The sequence below is a fragment of the Notothenia rossii genome (assembly GCF_949606895.1).
Source record: "Notothenia rossii genome assembly, chromosome: 3".
Lineage (NCBI taxonomy): Eukaryota > Metazoa > Chordata > Actinopteri > Perciformes > Nototheniidae > Notothenia > Notothenia rossii.
In genome coordinates this window covers 75541655-75561191 of record NC_136901.1, presented here as the reverse complement: position 1 = coordinate 75561191, position 19537 = coordinate 75541655, and the positions used below count along the sequence as shown (strand labels likewise).

At 40.7% G+C, this 19537-nt stretch overlaps 2 protein-coding genes across 18 annotated transcripts in view; both read right to left on the bottom strand.

Moving 5' to 3' along the window:
* The window catches only part of LOC307031523 (protocadherin alpha-8-like), a 96091-nt gene that overhangs the window by 9381 nt on the left and 67173 nt on the right, over positions 1–19537 (bottom strand). The gene's annotated exons all lie outside the window — the stretch shown is intronic.
* Positions 1–19537, bottom strand: part of LOC307031494 (protocadherin alpha-C2-like) — a gene marked incomplete at its 5' end in the record, with an annotated part of 199614 nt that overhangs the window by 155536 nt on the left and 24541 nt on the right. Inside the window, one exon of one of the 12 annotated variants that reach the window (XM_079668629.1) lies at positions 16662–19145. The exons of 7 other annotated variants lie outside the window; for them this stretch is intronic. In XM_079668629.1, coding sequence (XP_079524755.1) covers positions 16662–19019 — 2358 coding nt within the window. Of the gene's footprint in view, positions 1–1713; positions 4174–4834; positions 6886–8380; positions 10384–11481; positions 13995–16661; positions 19146–19537 lie in introns of those variants that run through there. 4 more of the 12 variants (XM_079668645.1, XM_079668635.1, XM_079668634.1 and 1 more) reach the window with 4 other exon arrangements.

Here is a 19537-nt window from a genome sequence, read left to right as displayed (position 1 = left end):
TATTAAAAACTGCATAAACACATATCTACTCAACAACAAGGAGTCAGCATTATGTTTCCGCAAAAACAAAAAGAACATGATGTGGGCTACACAAGATGTTAAAGCTGCCAATGCATTCATGCAGTTTCTTAAGTTTTACTTTATGGCTCCTGCATTAATTGACAACATGAAGGCGAGTACTTTGTGATGCAAGTCACATTTTAAATGACACAAAATAGGATTATTTATTTGTTTGTCTTTATTAGGATCCCCATTAGCACTAGCATGAGCATTGGCTATTCTTCCTGGTGTCCTCACACACTCAAAACATACATAAACATACATACAACAAAATTAAAACAAAACAAAACAGCTCATCATTTCATGCAATGTACAGTGCTGTATGAAGTGAAAACTAAAATGGTCATCCAATTATCGCCATCCTAAGGCCAAACAAAAGTAAATACAAATAAGTGTACATAATAATATATGCATACATAGCCACAGGCACAGTTCAAATTTACTTTATAATACTTAAATATTTTTAGCAACCTTTTGAAATGTACTTGAGAATTTTCCTGAATAATGTGAACCGGTAAAGAGTTCCAGCTGATCATGGCTCTGTACATGACTGTTTTCTGTCCCATATGTGATTTAGATTTGGGTAATACAAACCTTCCTTCTATTGTATGTCGTGTTTGATAGTTATGTTGTGCATATTGCGCTATAAACCTTTAAAATGCTATTATGTTACAACTGCTACGCTTGATCAGCAGGCACACTTGATATCAAAGTATATTTCTCCAAATACAAGTGTGGGATATCATTTAAATTATTTAATATCATATTTCATAACTGATTCTGTCTTTTCCCCAATCTGAAACCAGGGTGGTCACACGCATCTCTGATTGTCTGGCTGACATCTCTCAGTCGTTGTCTGCACACCACCTGAAGCTCAACCTAAACTGCTCTTTATCAGGTAAGGACTCTCCTATCCATGATCTTTCCATCAATATTGGCAGCTCTGTTGTTTCCCCGACTTCAACTTCCATAAGTTCACCCCTACTACGCCTCTCCTTTGCTTCCTTCACTGGCTGACAGTGGCTGCCAGAATCCGCTTCAAGACACTGGTACTGGCCTACCGAGCTGTGAAGGGATCAGCCCCTTCCTACATCCAGGCCTTGGTTAAACCATGCACTCCAGCACATGCACTTCGCTCAGCGTCAGCCAATCGGCTTGCTACTCCATCTCTGCGAGTTTGACCCTGGTACCCCTCAAAAACACATTATGTTTAGTACCCTGGCTCCCAAATGGTGGAATGAGTTCCCCAATTGACATCAAGACAGCAGAAACACTGCATTCTGTCGAAAACTGAAAACGCATCTGTTTCTTGGCATTTTAATTATTGTAACAAAACAAACAATCAATAAAAGCACTTTAAAGAGTTAGCTTGGTACTTGAAACTAATTCATCAGCACTTACAATGTTATGACATGCTTGAAGTGACTATATTCTCTTCTTGTTATTCAGAGTTTCAATCACTATGGTTTTTGCACTTATTGTAAGTCGCTTTGGATAAAAGCACCAGCCAAATTAAATGTAATGTAATATCCCAGGATGTTAACCCATCCAATTGTGGGATACAGATTTCTAAGTATATTCGACATGGAAGGAAATAATAATTATCATTATTTTTCACATGGTGTTGTCATATTGTTACTATATTTGTCTTACCTCTGTAGATGTCCCCCTCCTGTCAGGGAGCACCAGTGTGTTGGCATGGCTGCCCGGGACTATAGTAGATCCTATACTCATTCTGGGTCCAACTAACATGTAGCGCTTGTCTCCAGATCTGTACTGGATGCTGTGACACAGTGTCCCATCATAGTTAGTCTCTTGTAGATATTTAGAAGTGTAGTCTGTGGATTTAGAGCACTGCATTGCAATCAGCACGATGATACTGATGAGAAAAAGTGTTGAGACTGAGCCCAAAGTTATCATCAGGTAAAAAGTCACATTATTATCCTCATCATCCTTTGTTGCACTTTTAACATCAGCAGCAGCAAAAGCCTCTCTGGGCTCCACAAGTTTAACAACCACAGTAGCTGTTGCTGACAGGGAAACGTTGCCATTGTCTTTCACCAGTATGAGCAGTTTATGCTCAGCCTCGTCCGTCTCTGTAAATGAGCGAAGTGTTCTGATCTGTCCTGTATAGCGGTCCAAACCAAAGAGACTGTGGGCAGTAACTTCCTGCAGTGAGAACAGTAACCAGCCGTTATATCCTATATCAGCGTCATAGGCTCTGACTTTAGTCACCAAGTGTCCTGCGTTCACATTGCGGGGAATCTCCTCCACACCTTCAGCAGAACCGTTAGAGCTGACCGGATACAGGATGACTGGAGCGTTGTCGTTCTGATCCAGAATGAACACGTGCACTGTTACGTTGCTGCTTAGTGACGGAGTTCCAGAATCTGTGGCGACAACTTGGAACTGGAACGTTTTCAGAGTCTCAAAGTCAAAGCTTTTTAGTGCTGATATATCTCCAGTTTCACTATTTATATTTAAAAACAGACCAAACGTTTTTCCACTGCTCTCCCTGGGAATGTAATATGAAATATGTGCATTATCACTATCATCAAGGTCAGATGCCCTTACTGAAAATACAGGTGCTGCTAGGTTATTGTTTTCAGTAACATAGAATGTATACGGGCTCAGTGAAAACTGTGGTCGGTTATCGTTCACATCTGACACAACAACACTTATTATTTTTTCAGAGGAAAGCGGTGGCTCTCCGGTGTCTTTTGCCACTACTGTAAGTTCATACAAATACTTAACTTCTCTGTCTAGTTTTGATTTGGTCACTACTGCGTACATATTGTCTCGCAAGGATGGAGTAATAGCGAAAGGACAATCATTACGTATAAAGCAGGAAACCTTCCCATTAGGACCTGAATCTAAATCATTGATGCTGATTAAAGCTACTGTTGTTCCAATTCTGGAATCTTCGGGAACTGATTTGGAAAATGATGTAATTTCTATCTCTGGGGGATTGTCGTTGTAGTCAATTACCTTTATTATCACAGATTTGTATGTAGAAATAGGAATAGTACCTTTATCTGAAGCTTGTATATCAATTTCATAGCTTTCATTTTGTTCAAAATCAATTTTTCCCGTCACTTTTATTTCGCCCGTCTCTGGATCTATATTAAATAGTTTTTGCAAATGTACATCCATTTCTTTACCAAATGCGTAAATAATTTCGCTGTTTGCACCCTCATCCAAATCAGTCGCATTAACCTGAATAACTAACGTTCCGAGGGCTGCGTTTTCATTTAATATAGCAGAATATACATCTTTTGTAAAAATCGGAGAATTGTCATTAACGTCAAGTACCTGAATTACTATTTCTACTGTTCCAGACCTCGCTGGCCTCCCACCATCAATAGCAGTAAGCAGGAGCTTGTGCTCTCTCATAGCCTCTCTGTCTAACTGCTTCTGCAGAATCAAAAAGGGCATCTTCCGATCTTCGCCCCTCTCCTTGATTTCCAAACGAAAGTGATCGTTTTGGCTGAGTTTATACTGCTGAACAGTAAACTGACCAGCGTCTGGGTCGCGTGCAGGCTGTAGCTGGAACCGTGCTCCCGGTAATGTAGATTCAAATATCTCCAGGCGCTTCTGCTTCTCTGGGAACACGGGGGAGTGGTCGTTTACATCCTGCACCTCTATAGCTACATAATGGATTTCCAGAGGATTTTCTAGCACGGTTTTAAGGTTGATTATACATGCGTTGCTTCGTTCACAGATCTCTTCCCTGTCCACTTTCCTAGTGACGTACAGGATGCCGTCGTCCATATTGAAACGAAAAAGGGGTTCCGTTGAACTGCCAACAATACGATACTCTCTAGCTTTCAACGTAGCCTTATCAATTCCCAAGTCTTTGGCAATGTTTCCAACAACACTTCCTTCTTTCACTTCTTCAGAGATGGAATAACTGATCTGAGCTGAGGCTTCGCTCCAACACGTTACGAAAGCTGCCATGTATACGAAACATCTCCATCGCGCTATCCACGGCTGCCGCCCGCTTTGTTCCATTATGCACAGAAAAAAAAGAATAATCCGGTATCTATAACTGTGTGGTCAGGAAACAATAATCGGGCCTATTCCTTTGCATACTGTGTTTCATTGCCAAGACTGTCCTGCGAAACGAATGGAGCTAGTTTTGTGCTCAAGCCCTTTTCACGCAGAAATACATGATTGGATTAAAGACGATGACCAAAAGCTCTGACACACTATTTGCCATTATACCGACACCATGCGATTCAGAACGTTATTGCAACACTGCTTGACATAAACAAATAATATTATAAAAAATTCATAGAACAATATTAGACAAAAAAGTCCATATAATGTTAAGAAATATTGCATTTGCATTTAATGTATTGAACAACAACGAGTCATAATCAATGAATTAAGAAGTTCCAATTGATGTGCCAAAAGCTGGGGCTGCGTATTTAACACGTTTCAGTTCCCCGGACGCAGACATTTGCGTCTGCCCTAAAACGGGTATGAAAAGATTACCTGATGGCTATGGAAAACTATATTAACATATACTGTAAATCACCAACTGTCCAACAACAAGTATAAAAGTTGCAAAAACAACTGATTGAAGTCTGAGAGGACGAAGATGCTGCCTCATGAGCAGATGCTATTCTTCTAAACACAAGCGTTTCAGTATTCATATCAAACATGATCCAATGTAATTTGATGTCATGTTAATTAAATGTAAATATTAAAATGGCAATGACAGTACTACATGAAAAGTTAGGGAGTTGGAATATGGTTATATTTATCTTACCTCTGTAGATGTTCCCCTCCTGTCAGGGAGCACTAGTGTGTTGGCATGGCTGCCCGGGACTATAGTAGATCCTATACTCATTCTGGGTCCAACTAACATGTACCGCTTGTCTCCAGATCTGTACTGGATGCTATGACACAGTGTCCCATCATAGTTAGTCTCTTGTAGATATTTAGAAGTGTAGTCTGTGGACTTAGAGCACTGCATTGCAATCAGCACGATGATGCTGATGAGAAAAAGTGTTGAGACTGAGCCCAAAGTTATCATCAGATAAAAAGTCACATTATTATCCTCATCATCCTTTGTTGCACTTTTAACATCAGCAGCAGCAAAAGCCTCTCTGGGCTCCACAAGTTTAACAACCACAGTAGCTGTTGCTGACAGGGACACGTTGCCATTGTCTTTCACCAGTATGAGCAGTTTATGCTCAGCCTCGTCTGTCTCTGTGAATGAGCGAAGTGTTCTGATCTGTCCTGTATAGCGGTCCAAACCAAAGAGACTGTGGGCAGTAACTCCCTGCAGTGAGAACAGTAACCAGCCGTTATATCCTATATCAGCGTCATAGGCTCTGACTTTAGTCACCAAGTGTCCTGCGTTCACATTGCGGGGAATCTCCTCCACACCTTCAGCAGAACCGTTGGAGCTGACCGGATACAGGATGACTGGAGCGTTGTCGTTCTGATCCAGAATGAAGACGTGCACTGTGACGTTGCTGCTTAGTGACGGAGTTCCAGAATCTGTGGCAACAACTTGGAACTGGAACGTTTTCAGAGTCTCAAAGTCAAAGCTTTTTAGTGCCAAAATATCTCCAGTTTCAGAGTTGATATTTAAAAATGAAGTCATTTTTTTTCCTTCTCTGCCATCTCTGAGAATATGATAGGTTATTAGTGCATTATCGTTCTCATCACGATCAAGAGCTTTAACAGAAAACACAGAGGTACCTGGCTCATTAGCTTCAGTGATATAGAAAGTATATGGACTCAGTGAAAACTCTGGACTGTTGTCATTCACATCTGAAACCACTACATGTATTGTCTTCTCAGATGATAATGGAGGTTCACCAGCATCTTTTGCAGTTACTGTCAGGACATATTGTGACTGTTTCTCTCTATCCAGAGGGGATTTGGTCACTAATGAAAACATTTTGTCTTGTAAGGATGGAGTTAAAGCAAAAGGAGCATCCTCAACTATGGAGCAAATCACTTTTCCATTGAGACCAGAGTCCAAGTCATTTACACTGATAAGGGCTACTGTAGTTCCAGGTCTTGAATCTTCAGGGATAGAGTTTGAAAAGGAGGTAACTTCAATCTCAGGTGGATTATCATTGACATCAACTATCTGGATTATAACACTTTTTTCTTCAGTTAGAGGAGCAAATCCTTTATCTGATGCCTGAATTTCAATTTCGTACTTGTCCCTTTGTTCATAGTCTATCAGACCTTTGACACTTATCTCACCTGTTGATGGATTAATATTAAAAAGCTCAAATAGTTTATTATTTACACTGTTACCAAATGAGTAATACACCTCTCCATTCTGACCTTCATCTAAATCAGTTGCATTCACCTGTACGATGGTGGTACCTACTGGGGCATTTTCAGAGAGCGTAACAGAATAACCATCTTTAGAGAAAATGGGTGTGTTATCATTTACATCCATAACTTTTACTACAATATTCATATTACCAGATTTTGGAGGTTTCCCTCCATCCAGTGCCGTCAACACTAATGTGTTTATCCCTGCTCCTTCCCTATCTAAAGATTTTTGTAAAACCAATATTGGTATTTTACCATCCTCTCCTTTATCCCTAACCTCCAAACGGAAGTAATCGTTTTGGCTGAGTTTATAGCGTTGCACGGAGAAAGGACCACTGTCCGGGTCCCGTGATGCTTTTAGCTGAAATCTTGCTCCGGGCAACACAGACTCAGAAATGTCTAACTGTTTCACTTCCTCTGGAAAACTTGGAGAATGGTCATTGATATCCAGCACTTCCACGCCAACATAATGCACCTCTAGAGGGTTTTCCAGCACAGTTTTCAGATTCATTAAACACGTACTGCTCTGCGCGCACACCTCCTCTCTGTCAATCTTCCGGCTCACATACAGGACACCATCGTTTTGATTCACGTGGAAAAGCGGATCTGCATTACTGGAAACAATCCGATACTTCCTGTCTTTCAGTGTGCTTTTATCTAATCCCAGATCTTTCGCTATATTTCCAACCGCAGTTCCTTCGTTAACTTCCTCCGAGATTGAATATCGTATTTGCGCTGAGGCCGCGCTCCACAAAAGCACAGCAACCACGCAGCGGAGAAACCATCCTCTCGCCCTCCGCATCTCGCATCTTCTTTGTTCCATGGTTAAACCCGAAATCATCATTAATCCATTGCAATCTTTATAGTTTGGCTGTGAAGACGAAATCCAGCGCTTTCTCAGATGTAAATATACATATTAAATAGCTTCCTGTATTTCCATAAATTGCGCTAAACCGATCTTCTATCAAGGCATGAGTAGATACACGCTCCAGTCAGTATTGAAGTAAAATGTTGTCAGGAGGAGGAACCAAACTGCAATGACGACAATCCCGTGTACTGCTGAATTTGATCTTTTCACTGACACCATGCGACCCCTTTTCTCACTGCAGAAATGTGAGGCATATAATAAACACTTTGGTCAATGGTATTTTGTTTTTAACCATATCAAAGTTATTCAATACTCAAAGAGAGAAGGCGGCTGCCGAGTCTATACACATCGACTGAATAAACTCCTTCAGCTTCAAGCGCCAAGGACAGCGATCTCAACGCTTTTCAGTTCGGCAAACACTTTGGATTAGGATATTATTATTTTTCCTGTCTTATAGTACGCCTGACATTTTAAATCAACAATCCTTTCTTTAAATAAAAGAAGGTTAATATAGGGTGTTATAAGACAAGCTACAAAGTCAACATCATACCAAAGCAAAATTAATAAAAAAAAGGGTCACAAGCATTGTCCATATCATTGCCAAGATAATACAGAACGTCAAGCAGGACATTAAGTCAGAAATGTTTTTGATAGAGTTGATAAAGGTACTGACAACGTGATTGACAACGATACAAAAAAAAGAAGCATATCCTTAATCAAGTTCACTTCTATGATTATGTCCAAAAAAGTACATATGGTAATAATTGTGAAAGGCAACCGGGAATGCCAACAAACAGTACTACATGTGTTAGCACCACGGACAGAGTCACTTCCTCCTGCACTTAGAGGTTTAGGAATAAATTACCCTAATTGTTATGGGAAACGTCATTAACTCATACATCACAAACTATTCAACAACAAGGATAAAGTATGAAAAAACAAATGATTTCAGCCAGATAAAACGAAGATGCTGCGTCAACTGCAGATTCTATATCCAAACAAAACTTTAAAGTGTACATGTTAGACATGATCCAATGTAATTTGAAGTCAAAATGTTGAAACATAAGTAAATAATCACCATCACATTGACAATGCTATAGACGTGATGAAAGGACAGGAAGCTGGAATATGTATTTGTCTTACCTCTGTAGATGTCCCCCTCCTGTCAGGGAGCACTAGTGTGTTGGCATGGCTGCCCGGGACTATAGTAGATCCTATACTCATTCTGGGTCCAACTAACATGTACCGCTTGTCTCCAGATCTGTACTGGATGCTGTGACACAGTGTCCCATCATAGTTAGTCTCTTGTAAATATTTAGAAGTATAGTCTGTGGATTTAGAGCACTGCATTGCAATCAGCACGATGATACTGATGAGAAAAAGTGTTGAGACTGAGCCCAAAGTTATCATCAGGTAAAAAGTCACATTATTTTCCTCATCGTCCTTTGTTGCACTTTTAACATCAGCAGCAGCAAAAGCCTCTCTGGGCTCCACAAGTTTAACAACCACAGTAGCTGTTGCTGACAGGGAAACGTTGCCATTGTCTTTCACCAGTATGAGCAGTTTATGCTCTGCCTTGTCTGTCTCTGTGAATGAGCGAAGTGTTCTGATCTGTCCTGTATAGCGGTCCAAACCAAAGAGACTGTGGGCAGTAACTTCCTGCAGTGAGAACAGTAACCAGCCGTTATATCCTATATCAGCGTCATAGGCTCTGACTTTAGTCACCAATTGTCCTGCGTTCACATTGCGGGGAATGTCCTCCACACCTTCAGCAGAACCGTTAGAGCTGACCGGATACAGGATGACTGGAGCGTTGTCGTTCTGATCCAGAATGAAGACGTGCACTGTGACGTTGCTGCTTAGTGACGGAGTTCCAGAATCTGTGGCGACAACTTGGAACTGGAACGTTTTCAGAGTCTCAAAGTCAAAGCTTTTTAGCGCCGAAATATCTCCAGTTTCAGTATTTATATTTAGAAATGAGGTAAATAACTGCTCTGCCCCTCTGTCTCTTACTATGTAATATGAAATGAGAGCATTATTACCGTCATCTTCATCACTGGCTGTCACGGATAAAAAAGACCCTCCTGGGTTGTTGTTCTCAGTTATGTAGAAGGTATATGGGTTCTTTGTAAACACTGGGCTGTTGTCATTTACATCTGACACAACAATGTTTATATTTTTTTCCGATGATAAGGATGGTTCCCCTGCGTCTTTACATACAATTGCAACGTTATATTGCGATTCCTTCTCTCGATCCAAAAGCATTTTTGTTACAAGTGAATACATGTTGTTTTGTAAAGATGGAGTGAGCATAACAGGAAGATCTTGGCTAATGTAGCACATCACTTTCCCGTTGAGACCAGAGTCCGAATCTTTAACACTTATCAAGGCTACTGTTGTTCCTGGTTTTGAATCTTCAGGTAGATCACGCGAAAAAGATGTCACTTCCATCTCTGGTGCATTGTCGTTTAAGTCCACAATATTTATAATAACACTTTTGTCTGTAGCAAGTGTAGCTGCACCTTTGTCGGATGCCTGAATATCAATCTCATATCTGCTACATTCTTCATAATCTATGGCCCCTGACACAGAAATAACTCCAGTCATATAATTCAAATCAAAACGTGCACGTGCCCGTGCATCCACGTCTTTTCCAAATGAATATATAACTTCACCATTTAAACCTTCATCCAAATCTGTTGCATTAACTTGAATCACATTTTTTCCTAGAGGAGAATTTTCTTTTAGCTGAGCAGTGTATGACTCCTTGGTAAAAACGGGGGGGTTATCATTGACATCGGACACATGAACAATTATTGTCATGTTTCCGGATCGCGGAGGTTTACCTCCATCAATGGCTGTAAGAAGTAACGTATGGGTTTTGACAGACTCTCTATCAAGTGCTTTGTGAAGAATCAAACCAGGTGTTTTGCGGTCCTCACCACGATCTTTCACTTCCAAACGAAAATGTTCGTTCTGACTCAATTTATACTGCTGAACGGATAATGAACCACTATCAGCATCACGAGCAGCCTGTAACTGAAATCTTGCTCCAGGTAATGCAGATTCAAAAATCTCTATCTTATTTTCATTTTCGGGAAAGCATGGCGAGTGGTCGTTTACATCCATAATCTCCACTGCAACATAGTGCACCTCCAGTGGGTTTTCTAGCACGGTTTTTAAGTCGATTACACAAACCTTGCTCCGGCCGCACACTTCCTCTCTGTCAATGATTTGGTTTACATACAAGATACCATCGTCTTGATTCACTCGAAAAGGAGGCTCCGTGGAGCCGTAGACAATACGGTACCCCCTCTCTTTCAGTGTGCTCTTGTCAACACCTAAATCCTTTGCGATATTTCCCACTGCTGTTCCTATTTTCACTTCCTCGGAGATGGAATATCGAAATTGTCCTGACGCTCCGCTCCAAAACGTAACCAAAACCGTCATGAAAGCAAGCCACTTTGTCCGCTCTCTCCATGTCTGGCGTCGTCTTTGTTCCATCATAAATGACATTATTTTACATAAAAACAGCTTTCTAAGAGCTTCACTTGTATTCTGACATATAATCCGTTCTTAACACCTTTTGTTATAATCCAATCGTTCTCCAGCAGAGCATCAGACTATTTGTATGCTGAATTGAGTATTCAACCCGTCACGTATACGGGTCTGTCGATGGCGGCTTTAGAAAGGAGAAGGGGGTGTGTCTAGTGACTCTGACGAAAACTAAGTAAATCATTATTTGTTTTATACTGACACCAAGTGATCGAAAATCACACTGCAGTACTTCATTTGTTAGCAACAAAATATATTTAAAGGAAGATTTTACACGAAAAATGTATTTCCCTAACAATGAAAACTGCAGCATTTCCCCTCTTCTAAAGGACAGAGAAGGCAAATATGCCCCCTTCGTTCTAGAGAGAGAGCCCACGGAGACATAACCCATTTAACATATACTGTCATACTACCTTGAGACGGATTTGATAATTGATTTCAAAAACGCGGACAGCGATAACTTGCACTCATCAACATATTTGACTCACAAAACAGGACGATGACCAAGTTTGTCATTGTAACAATAAGTTGATAACAGGGTTCTCTTCCCATCTCCCGTAAGAGTGTTTGCCATGAAATACACACACTCTGAGAGAATGCAATTATATTAAAAAGTATACATTGTGTGTTATTCCAACACAATCAGGCTCAACGTCGTAAAGGAGCGAGAGTAAAACTTTGGATCTTACCTCTGTAGATGTCTCCCTCCTGTCAGGAAGCACTAGTGTGTTGGCATGGCTGCCCGGGACTATAGTAGATCCTATACTCATTCTGGGTCCAACTAACATGTAGCGCTTGTCTCCAGATCTGTACTGGATGCTGTGACACAGTGTCCCATCATAGTTAGTCTCTTGTAGATATTTAGAAGTATAGTCTGTGGACTTAGAGCACTGCATTGCAATCAGCACGATGATACTGATGAGAAAAAGTGTTGAGACTGAGCCCAAAGTTATCATCAAGTAAAAAGTCACATTATTATCCTCATCATCCTTTGTTGCACTTTTAACATCAGCAGCAGCAAAAGCCTCTCTGGGCTCCACAAGTTTAACAGCCACAGTAGCTGTTGCTGACAGGGAAACGTTGCCATTGTCTTTCACCAGTATGAGCAGCTTATGCTCAGCCTCGTCTGTCTCTGTGAATGAGCGAAGTGTTCTGATCTGTCCTGTATAGCGGTCCAAACCAAAGAGACTGTGGGCAGTAACTTCCTGCAGTGAGAACAGTAACCAGCCGTTATATCCTATATCAGCATCATAGGCTCTGACTTTAGTCACCAAGTGTCCTGCGTTCACATTGCGGGGAATCTCCTCCACACCTTCAGCAGAACCGTTAGAGCTGACCGGATACAGGATGACTGGAGCGTTGTCGTTCTGATCCAGAATGAACACGTGCACTGTGACGTTGCTGCTTAGTGACGGAGCTCCAGAATCTGTGGCGACAACTTGGAACTGGAACGTTTTCAGAGTCTCAAAGTCAAAGCTTTTTAGCGCCAAAATATCTCCAGTTTCAGAGTTGATATTTAAAAATGAAGTTACTTTTTTTCTTTCACTGCCATCTCTGAGAATATGATAGGTTATTAGAGCATTATCATTCTCATCACGATCAAAAGCTTTAACAGAAAACACAGAGGTACCTGGCTCATTAGCTTCAGTGATATAGAAAGTATATGGACTCAGTGAAAACTCTGGACTGTTGTCATTCACATCTGAAACCACTACATGTATTGTCTTCTCAGATGATAATGGAGGTTCACCAGCATCTTTTGCAGTTACTGTCAGGACATATTGTGACTGTTTCTCTCTATCCAGAGGGGATTTGGTCACTAATGAAAACATTTTGTCTTGTAAGGATGGATTTAAAGCAAAAGGAGCATCCTCAACTATGGAGCAAATCACTTTTCCATTGAGACCAGAGTCCAAGTCATTTACACTGATAAGGGCTACTGTAGTTCCAGGTCTTGAATCTTCAGGGATAGAGTTTGAAAAGGAGGTAACTTCAATCTCAGGTGCATTATCATTGACATCAACTATCTGGATTATAACACTTTTTTCTGTAGTTTGTGGAGCAAGTCCTTTATCTGATGCCTGAATTTCAAGTTCGTAGTTTTCCCTCTGCTCATAGTCTATCAGACCTTTGACAGTTATCTCACCTGTTGATGGATTAATATTAAAAAGCTCAAATAGTTTATTATTTACACTGTTACCAAATGAGTAATACACCTCTCCATTCTGACCTTCATCTAAATCAGTTGCATTCACCTGTACGATGTTGGTACCTACTGGGGCATTTTCAGAGAGCGTAACAGAATAACCATCTTTAGAGAAAATGGGTGTGTTATCATTTACATCCATAACTTTTACTACAATATTCATATTACCAGATTTCGGAGGTTTCCCTCCATCCAGTGCCGTCAACACTAACGTGTTTATCCCTGCGCCTTCCCTATCTAAAGATTTTTGTAAAATCAATATTGGTATTTTACCATCCTCTCCTTTATCCCTAACCTCCAAACGGAAGTAATCGTTTTGGCTGAGTTTATAGCGTTGCACGGAGAAAGGACCACTGTCCGGGTCCCGTGATGCTTTTAGCTGAAATCTTGCTCCGGGCAACACAGACTCAAAAATGTCCAACTGTTTCTCTTCCTCTGGAAAACTTGGAGAATGGTCATTGATATCCAGCACTTCCACAACAACATAATGCACCTCCAGAGGGTTTTCCAGCACAGTTTTCAGATTCATTAAACACGTACTGCTCTGCGCGCACACCTCCTCTCTGTCAATCTTCCGGCTCACATACAGGACACCATCGTTTTGATTCACGTGGAAAAGCGGATCTGCATTACTGGAAACAACCCGATACTTCCTGTCTTTCAGTGTGCTTTTATCTAATCCCAGATCTTTTGCTATATTTCCAACCACAGTTCCTTCGTTAACTTCCTCCGAGATTGAATATCGTATTTGCGCTGAGGCCGCGCTCCACAAAAGCACAGCAACCACGCAGCGAAGAAACCCTTCTCGCGCCCTCCGCATCTCGCATCTTCTTTGTTCCATGATTAAACCCGAAATCATCATTAATCCATTGCAATCTTTATAGTTTGGCTGTGAAGACGAAATCCAGCGCTTTCTCAGATGTAAATATACATATTAAATAGCTTCCTGTATTTCCATAAATTGCGCTAAACCGATCATCTATCAAGGCATGAGTAGAGACACGCTCCAGTCAGTATTGAAGTCAAATGTTGTCAGGAGGAGGAACCAAACTGCAATGACGACAATCTCGTGTACTGCTGAATTTGATCTTTTCACTGACACCATGCGACCCCTTTTCTCACTGCAAAAATGTGAGGCATAGAATAAACACTTTGGTCAATAGTATTTTGTTTTTAACCATATCAAAGTTATTCAATACTAAAAGAGTGGAGGCGGCTGCCGAGTCTATACACATCGACTGAATAAACTCCTTCAGCTTCAAGCGCCAAGGACAGCGATCTCAACGCTTTTCAGTTCGGCAAACACTTTGGATTAGGATATTATTTGTTTCCCTGTCGTATCGTACGCCTGCCATTTTAAATCAACAAGCCTTTCTTTAAATAAAAGAAGGTTAATATAGGGTGTTATAAGACAAGATACAAAGTCAACATCATGCCAAACCAAAATTAATAAAAAAAGGGTCACAAGCATTGTCCATATCATTGCCAAGATAATACAGAACGTCAAGCAGGACATTAAGTCAGAAATGTTTTGATAGAGTTGATAAAGGTACTGACAACGTGATTGACTACGATAACAAAATAATAATGCATATCCTTATTCAAGTTCACTTCTTGATTATGTCCAAAAAAGTACATATGGTAATAATTGTGAAGGGCAACCAGGAATGCCAACAAACAGTGCTACATGTGTTAGCACCATGGACAGAGTCACTTCCTCCTGCACTTAGAAGTTTAGGATACATTACCCTAATCCGTTATGGAAAACTGCATTGACTCATACATCACAAACTATTCAACAACAAGGATAAAGTATGAAAAACTAAATGGTTTCAGCCAGATAAAACAAAGATGCTGCCTCAAGAGCAGATCCTATATCCTAATCAAAACTTTAAAGTTTAATTAGCACATAAAGCTCACATCTCCTCAAACCATTTTAATCCGGCCCGCCGAATATTGGTACAAAATTGTCCAAATTATAGTAAAGACCGCATTCATTTTGCCTTTTTCCTGCAATACCCGGCATTTCAGTTGATCCCACTAGATGGCGCACTCTAGACACAATTGACCTTTGCTGGAGTTTGGTCTATTCAGCTGGCCCCACTCGGCAACCCGGCAAGATCTAAGAACCAAATAGGTCACGCTTACATTGGAGGGGGTCGAGATTAACCTGAGCAATAACAGTTCATGGCGAGTACAGAGAATACAAGTTGTAACAAGCAGTAGCGCTGTGCAAAGTGACTAGAACGCAACCACACACTTATATAAAGTAAGGGAACACTAACCAGGCTTAGTGTAATTCTGTTTATTTTGACCATCCGTTCACTGTTATTGACAATTGTGAAGAGGCAGACGTTTTCCTGTTGTTTTATCGGATGGAATCAATACATGGGCTACATGTGGCCATCACAGTAAAATCATAACGAAAAGTACACCGGTAAAATATGCTTGTAGAAAACGGCTTATGCCACAATATGATAGCAACAAGTAGTCAAGATAATCTGATTAGCTTCGGTTGCTATGCTAATATCACCTGTAGAATGCCAGATAAACTTTCATAACAGCGTTGTGATGCCAAACAGCGTCAATTCAGACTGAAACACATTCACTGATTGGGATGGGGGATATTTATCAGCTGCTTGTGTGACAGTCGGACAGTGAATACTTTACGGCGGCTATTGCCGTGAGTTAACAGTAGAATAAACCAGCAGCAATGCAGCGGGCGGTAATCCCGTTGAACCACATTAATAAACAATGCACCACGGCACTCTGGAGAAAGGTATACGGTTGGAGAAGTAGTTATTTAATTTAACCTGGTTTCGTATGATTAAAAACTACCCGACGCAGTCCTCTATTGATGTATAGTGAGCGGTGTTGCGGAGAAAATCAGCGACGTAAAACGCTGTGTGAGTCATAAGAACAAAAATCAACGGGTACGTCATCACGTAAACGATGACGCAATGACGCAATAATTCACCTTTGAACCAAATCACCTTTGAATCTGCATCTGTAAGAATGAGTGGACCAAAAAAAAGAAAAGTCGACAATGAGTGCCGAGTGTTTAATGAGGAGTGGACAGCTAAATATGTTTTCACCGATCTGCTACTGGCCCGGCCCGTCTGTCAAATTTTAAAACTCATTGTGGCCCCTGAGCCAAAAAGCTTGCCCACCCCTGAGCTACAGGTTAGTTTATCCTGGTCGATCCGATCTCCATTCAGAAAACACGCATTTTAAAAGGTTTTTCGCCTACCGTCTTTTCTGCAGACTTGTCACAGGATTAATTCATGGTTTTTACATCAGTAGGCTATGTTGTTACTTTGGCATCAATTTGAAACGTGTATTACAATTAAATCACGGTAAAATATGTTCATCAGGAATACATTACCCTAATCGTTATGGAAAATGGCATTGACTCATACATCACCAACTATTCAACAACAAGGATAAAGTATGAAAAAACAAATGATTTCAGCAAGATAAGACGAAGATGCTACCTCAACTGCAGATCCTATATCCAAACAAAACTTTAAAGTGTACATGTTAGACATGATCCAATGTAATTTGAAGTCAAAATGTTGAAATATAAGCAAATAATTACCATCACATTGACATTGCTATACACGTGACGAAAGGACAGGAAGCTGGAATATGTATTTGTCTTACCTCTGTGGATGTTCCCCTCCTGTCAGGGAGCACCAGTGTGTTGGCATGGCTGCCCGGGACTATAGTAGATCCTATACTCATTCTGGGTCCAACTAACATGTAGCGCTTGTCTCCAGATCTGTACTGGATGCTGTGACACAGTGTCCCATCATAGTTAGTCTCTTGTAGATATTTAGAAGTATAGTCTGTGGATTTAGAGCACTGCATTGCAATCAGCACGATGATACTGATGAGAAAAAGTGTTGAGACTGAGCCCAAAGTTATCATCAGGTAAAAAGTCACATTATTATCCTCATCATCCTTTGTTGCACTTTTAACATCAGCAGCAGCAAAAGCCTCTCTGGGCTCCACAAGTTTAACAACCACAGTAGCTGTTGCTGACAGGGAAACGTTGCCATTGTCTTTCACCAGTATGAGCAGTTTATGCTCAGCCTCGTCTGTCTCTGTGAATGAGCGAAGTGTTCTGATCTGTCCTGTATAGCGGTCCAAACCAAAGAGACTGTGGGCAGTAACTTCCTGCAGTGAGAACAGTAACCAGCCGTTATATCCTATATCAGCGTCATAGGCTCTGACTTTAGTCACCAAGTGTCCTGCGTTCACATTGCGGGGAATCTCCTCCACACCTTCAGCAGAACCGTTAGAGCTGACCGGATACAGGATGACTGGAGCGTTGTCGTTCTGATCCAGAATGAACACGTGCACTGTGACGTTGCTGCTTAGTGACGGAGTTCCAGAATCTGAGGCGACAACTTGGAACTGGAACGTTTTCAGAGTCTCAAAGTCAAAGCTTTTTAGTGCCAAAATATCTCCAGTTTCAGAGTTAATATTTAAATATGAGGTCAATTTATTTCCTTCACTGCCATCTCTGAGAATATGATAAGTTATTAGTGCATTATCGTTCTCATCACGATCAAGAGCTTTAACAGAAAACACAGAGGTACCTGGCTCATTAGCTTCAGTGATATAGAAAGTATATGGTCTCAGTGAAAACTCTGGACTGTTGTCATTCACATCTGAAACCACTACATGTATTGTCTTCTCAGATGATAATGGAGGTTCACCAGCATCTTTTGCAGTTATTGTCAGGACATATTGTGACTGTTTCTCTCTATCCAGGGGGGATTTGGTCACTAATGAAAACATTTTGTCTTGTAATGATGGAGTTAAAGCAAAAGGAGCATCCTCACCTATTGAGCAAATCACTTTTCCATTGAGACCAGAGTCCAAGTCATTTACACTGATAAGGGCTACTGTAGTTCCAGGTCTTGAATCTTCAGGGATAGAGTTTGAAAAGGAGGTAACTTCAATCTCAGGTGCATTATCATTCACGTCAACTATCATTATGACGACACTTTTTTGTGTAGCCAGTGGAGCAGGACCTTTATCTGTTGCTTGAACTTCAATTTCATATCGGTCCTTATCCTCGTAGTTTATTAAACCTTTAACAATTATCTCCCCTGTTGATTGGTTAATTTCAAATAGCTTAAAGAATTTACGATTTACGCTGTTGCTAAACGAGTAAACTATTTCTCCATTTAGTCCTTCATCCAGATCTGTCGCATTCACCTGTAAGATTGTTGTGCCTATTGGAGTATTTTCCTCAAGCATTACTGAGTTTAAGTCTTTAGAGAATACAGGCGCATTATCATTTACATCTAAAACTTTTACTAGAATATTCATAGTACCAGATTTCGGAGGTTTTCCTCCATCTAGTGCAGTCAGCATTAATGACTGTCTTGCGGAAACCTCTCTATCTAAAGATTTTTGCACAATTAATACAGGTATTTTCCCATCTTCACCATGGTCTTTAACCTCTAAACGAAAGTGGCCATTGTGGCTGAGTTTATACTGCTGAACAGTGAAGGGACCACCGTCTGGATCTCGTGCAGCTTGTAGTGGAAATCTTGCCCCGGGTAAGACTGATTCAGAGATCTCTAACGTTTTCTCTTCGTCTGGGAAACTGGGAGAATGGTCATTTATATCCATCACCTCCACTCCAACATAATGCACCTCCAAGGGATTTTCTAGCACAGTTTTCAGATTTATTAAACACGTACTGCTTCGCTCGCACACCCCTTCTCTGTCAATCTTCCGGCTCACATACAGGACACCATCGTTCTGATTCACATGGAAAAGCGGATCCGCATTACTGGAAACAATCCGATACTTCCTGTATTTCAGTGTGCTTTTATCTAAACCCAGATCTTTAGCTATATTTCCAACCACAGTTCCTTCGTTAACTTCCTCCGAGATTGAATATCGTAATTGTGCCGATGTTGCGCTCCACAAAAGCACAGCAACCACGCAGCCGATCCACCGTCTACTCGCCATTCTTGCCACGCATCCTCTTTGTTCCATGATTAAAAACAAAAACGGTAAGGATTCCTCACAGGGATAGTAACCGTCTTGTAAAAATATAGATCAACACATCCGGGTATGCAAATATTCACTCCGTTAAAAACATGTTAACACACGGGGCAATGTGTATAAATGCGGCAGCCAGCCGCCAAGCAGAATTGCAGTATCGAACTGAGAGCACTAAAAAGAGGTGGATCCAACGCCCAGTAACGACAAGTTAAAACGCTATTTTTCTGACACACTGACACCATGCGATATGCTTGCTCACTACAAGGAAATCAACGTTTATGTAGGCTACATTTTGTGATAGCGAAATGAAAACATGTTTTTTCATAATGATTTACTTTACCCTGAGTAGTGTTTACTTGGTTACATCACATAATGCGATGCCTTAACCAGATTTAACAATAAACGCATTCATTCCTCTAAAACAAATGGATGATGCAGATTATGTTTAAAACATGTTTGATATATCTATAGCTCATTTAAAATTGGTTTGAAATTTTGCACAGTGTATT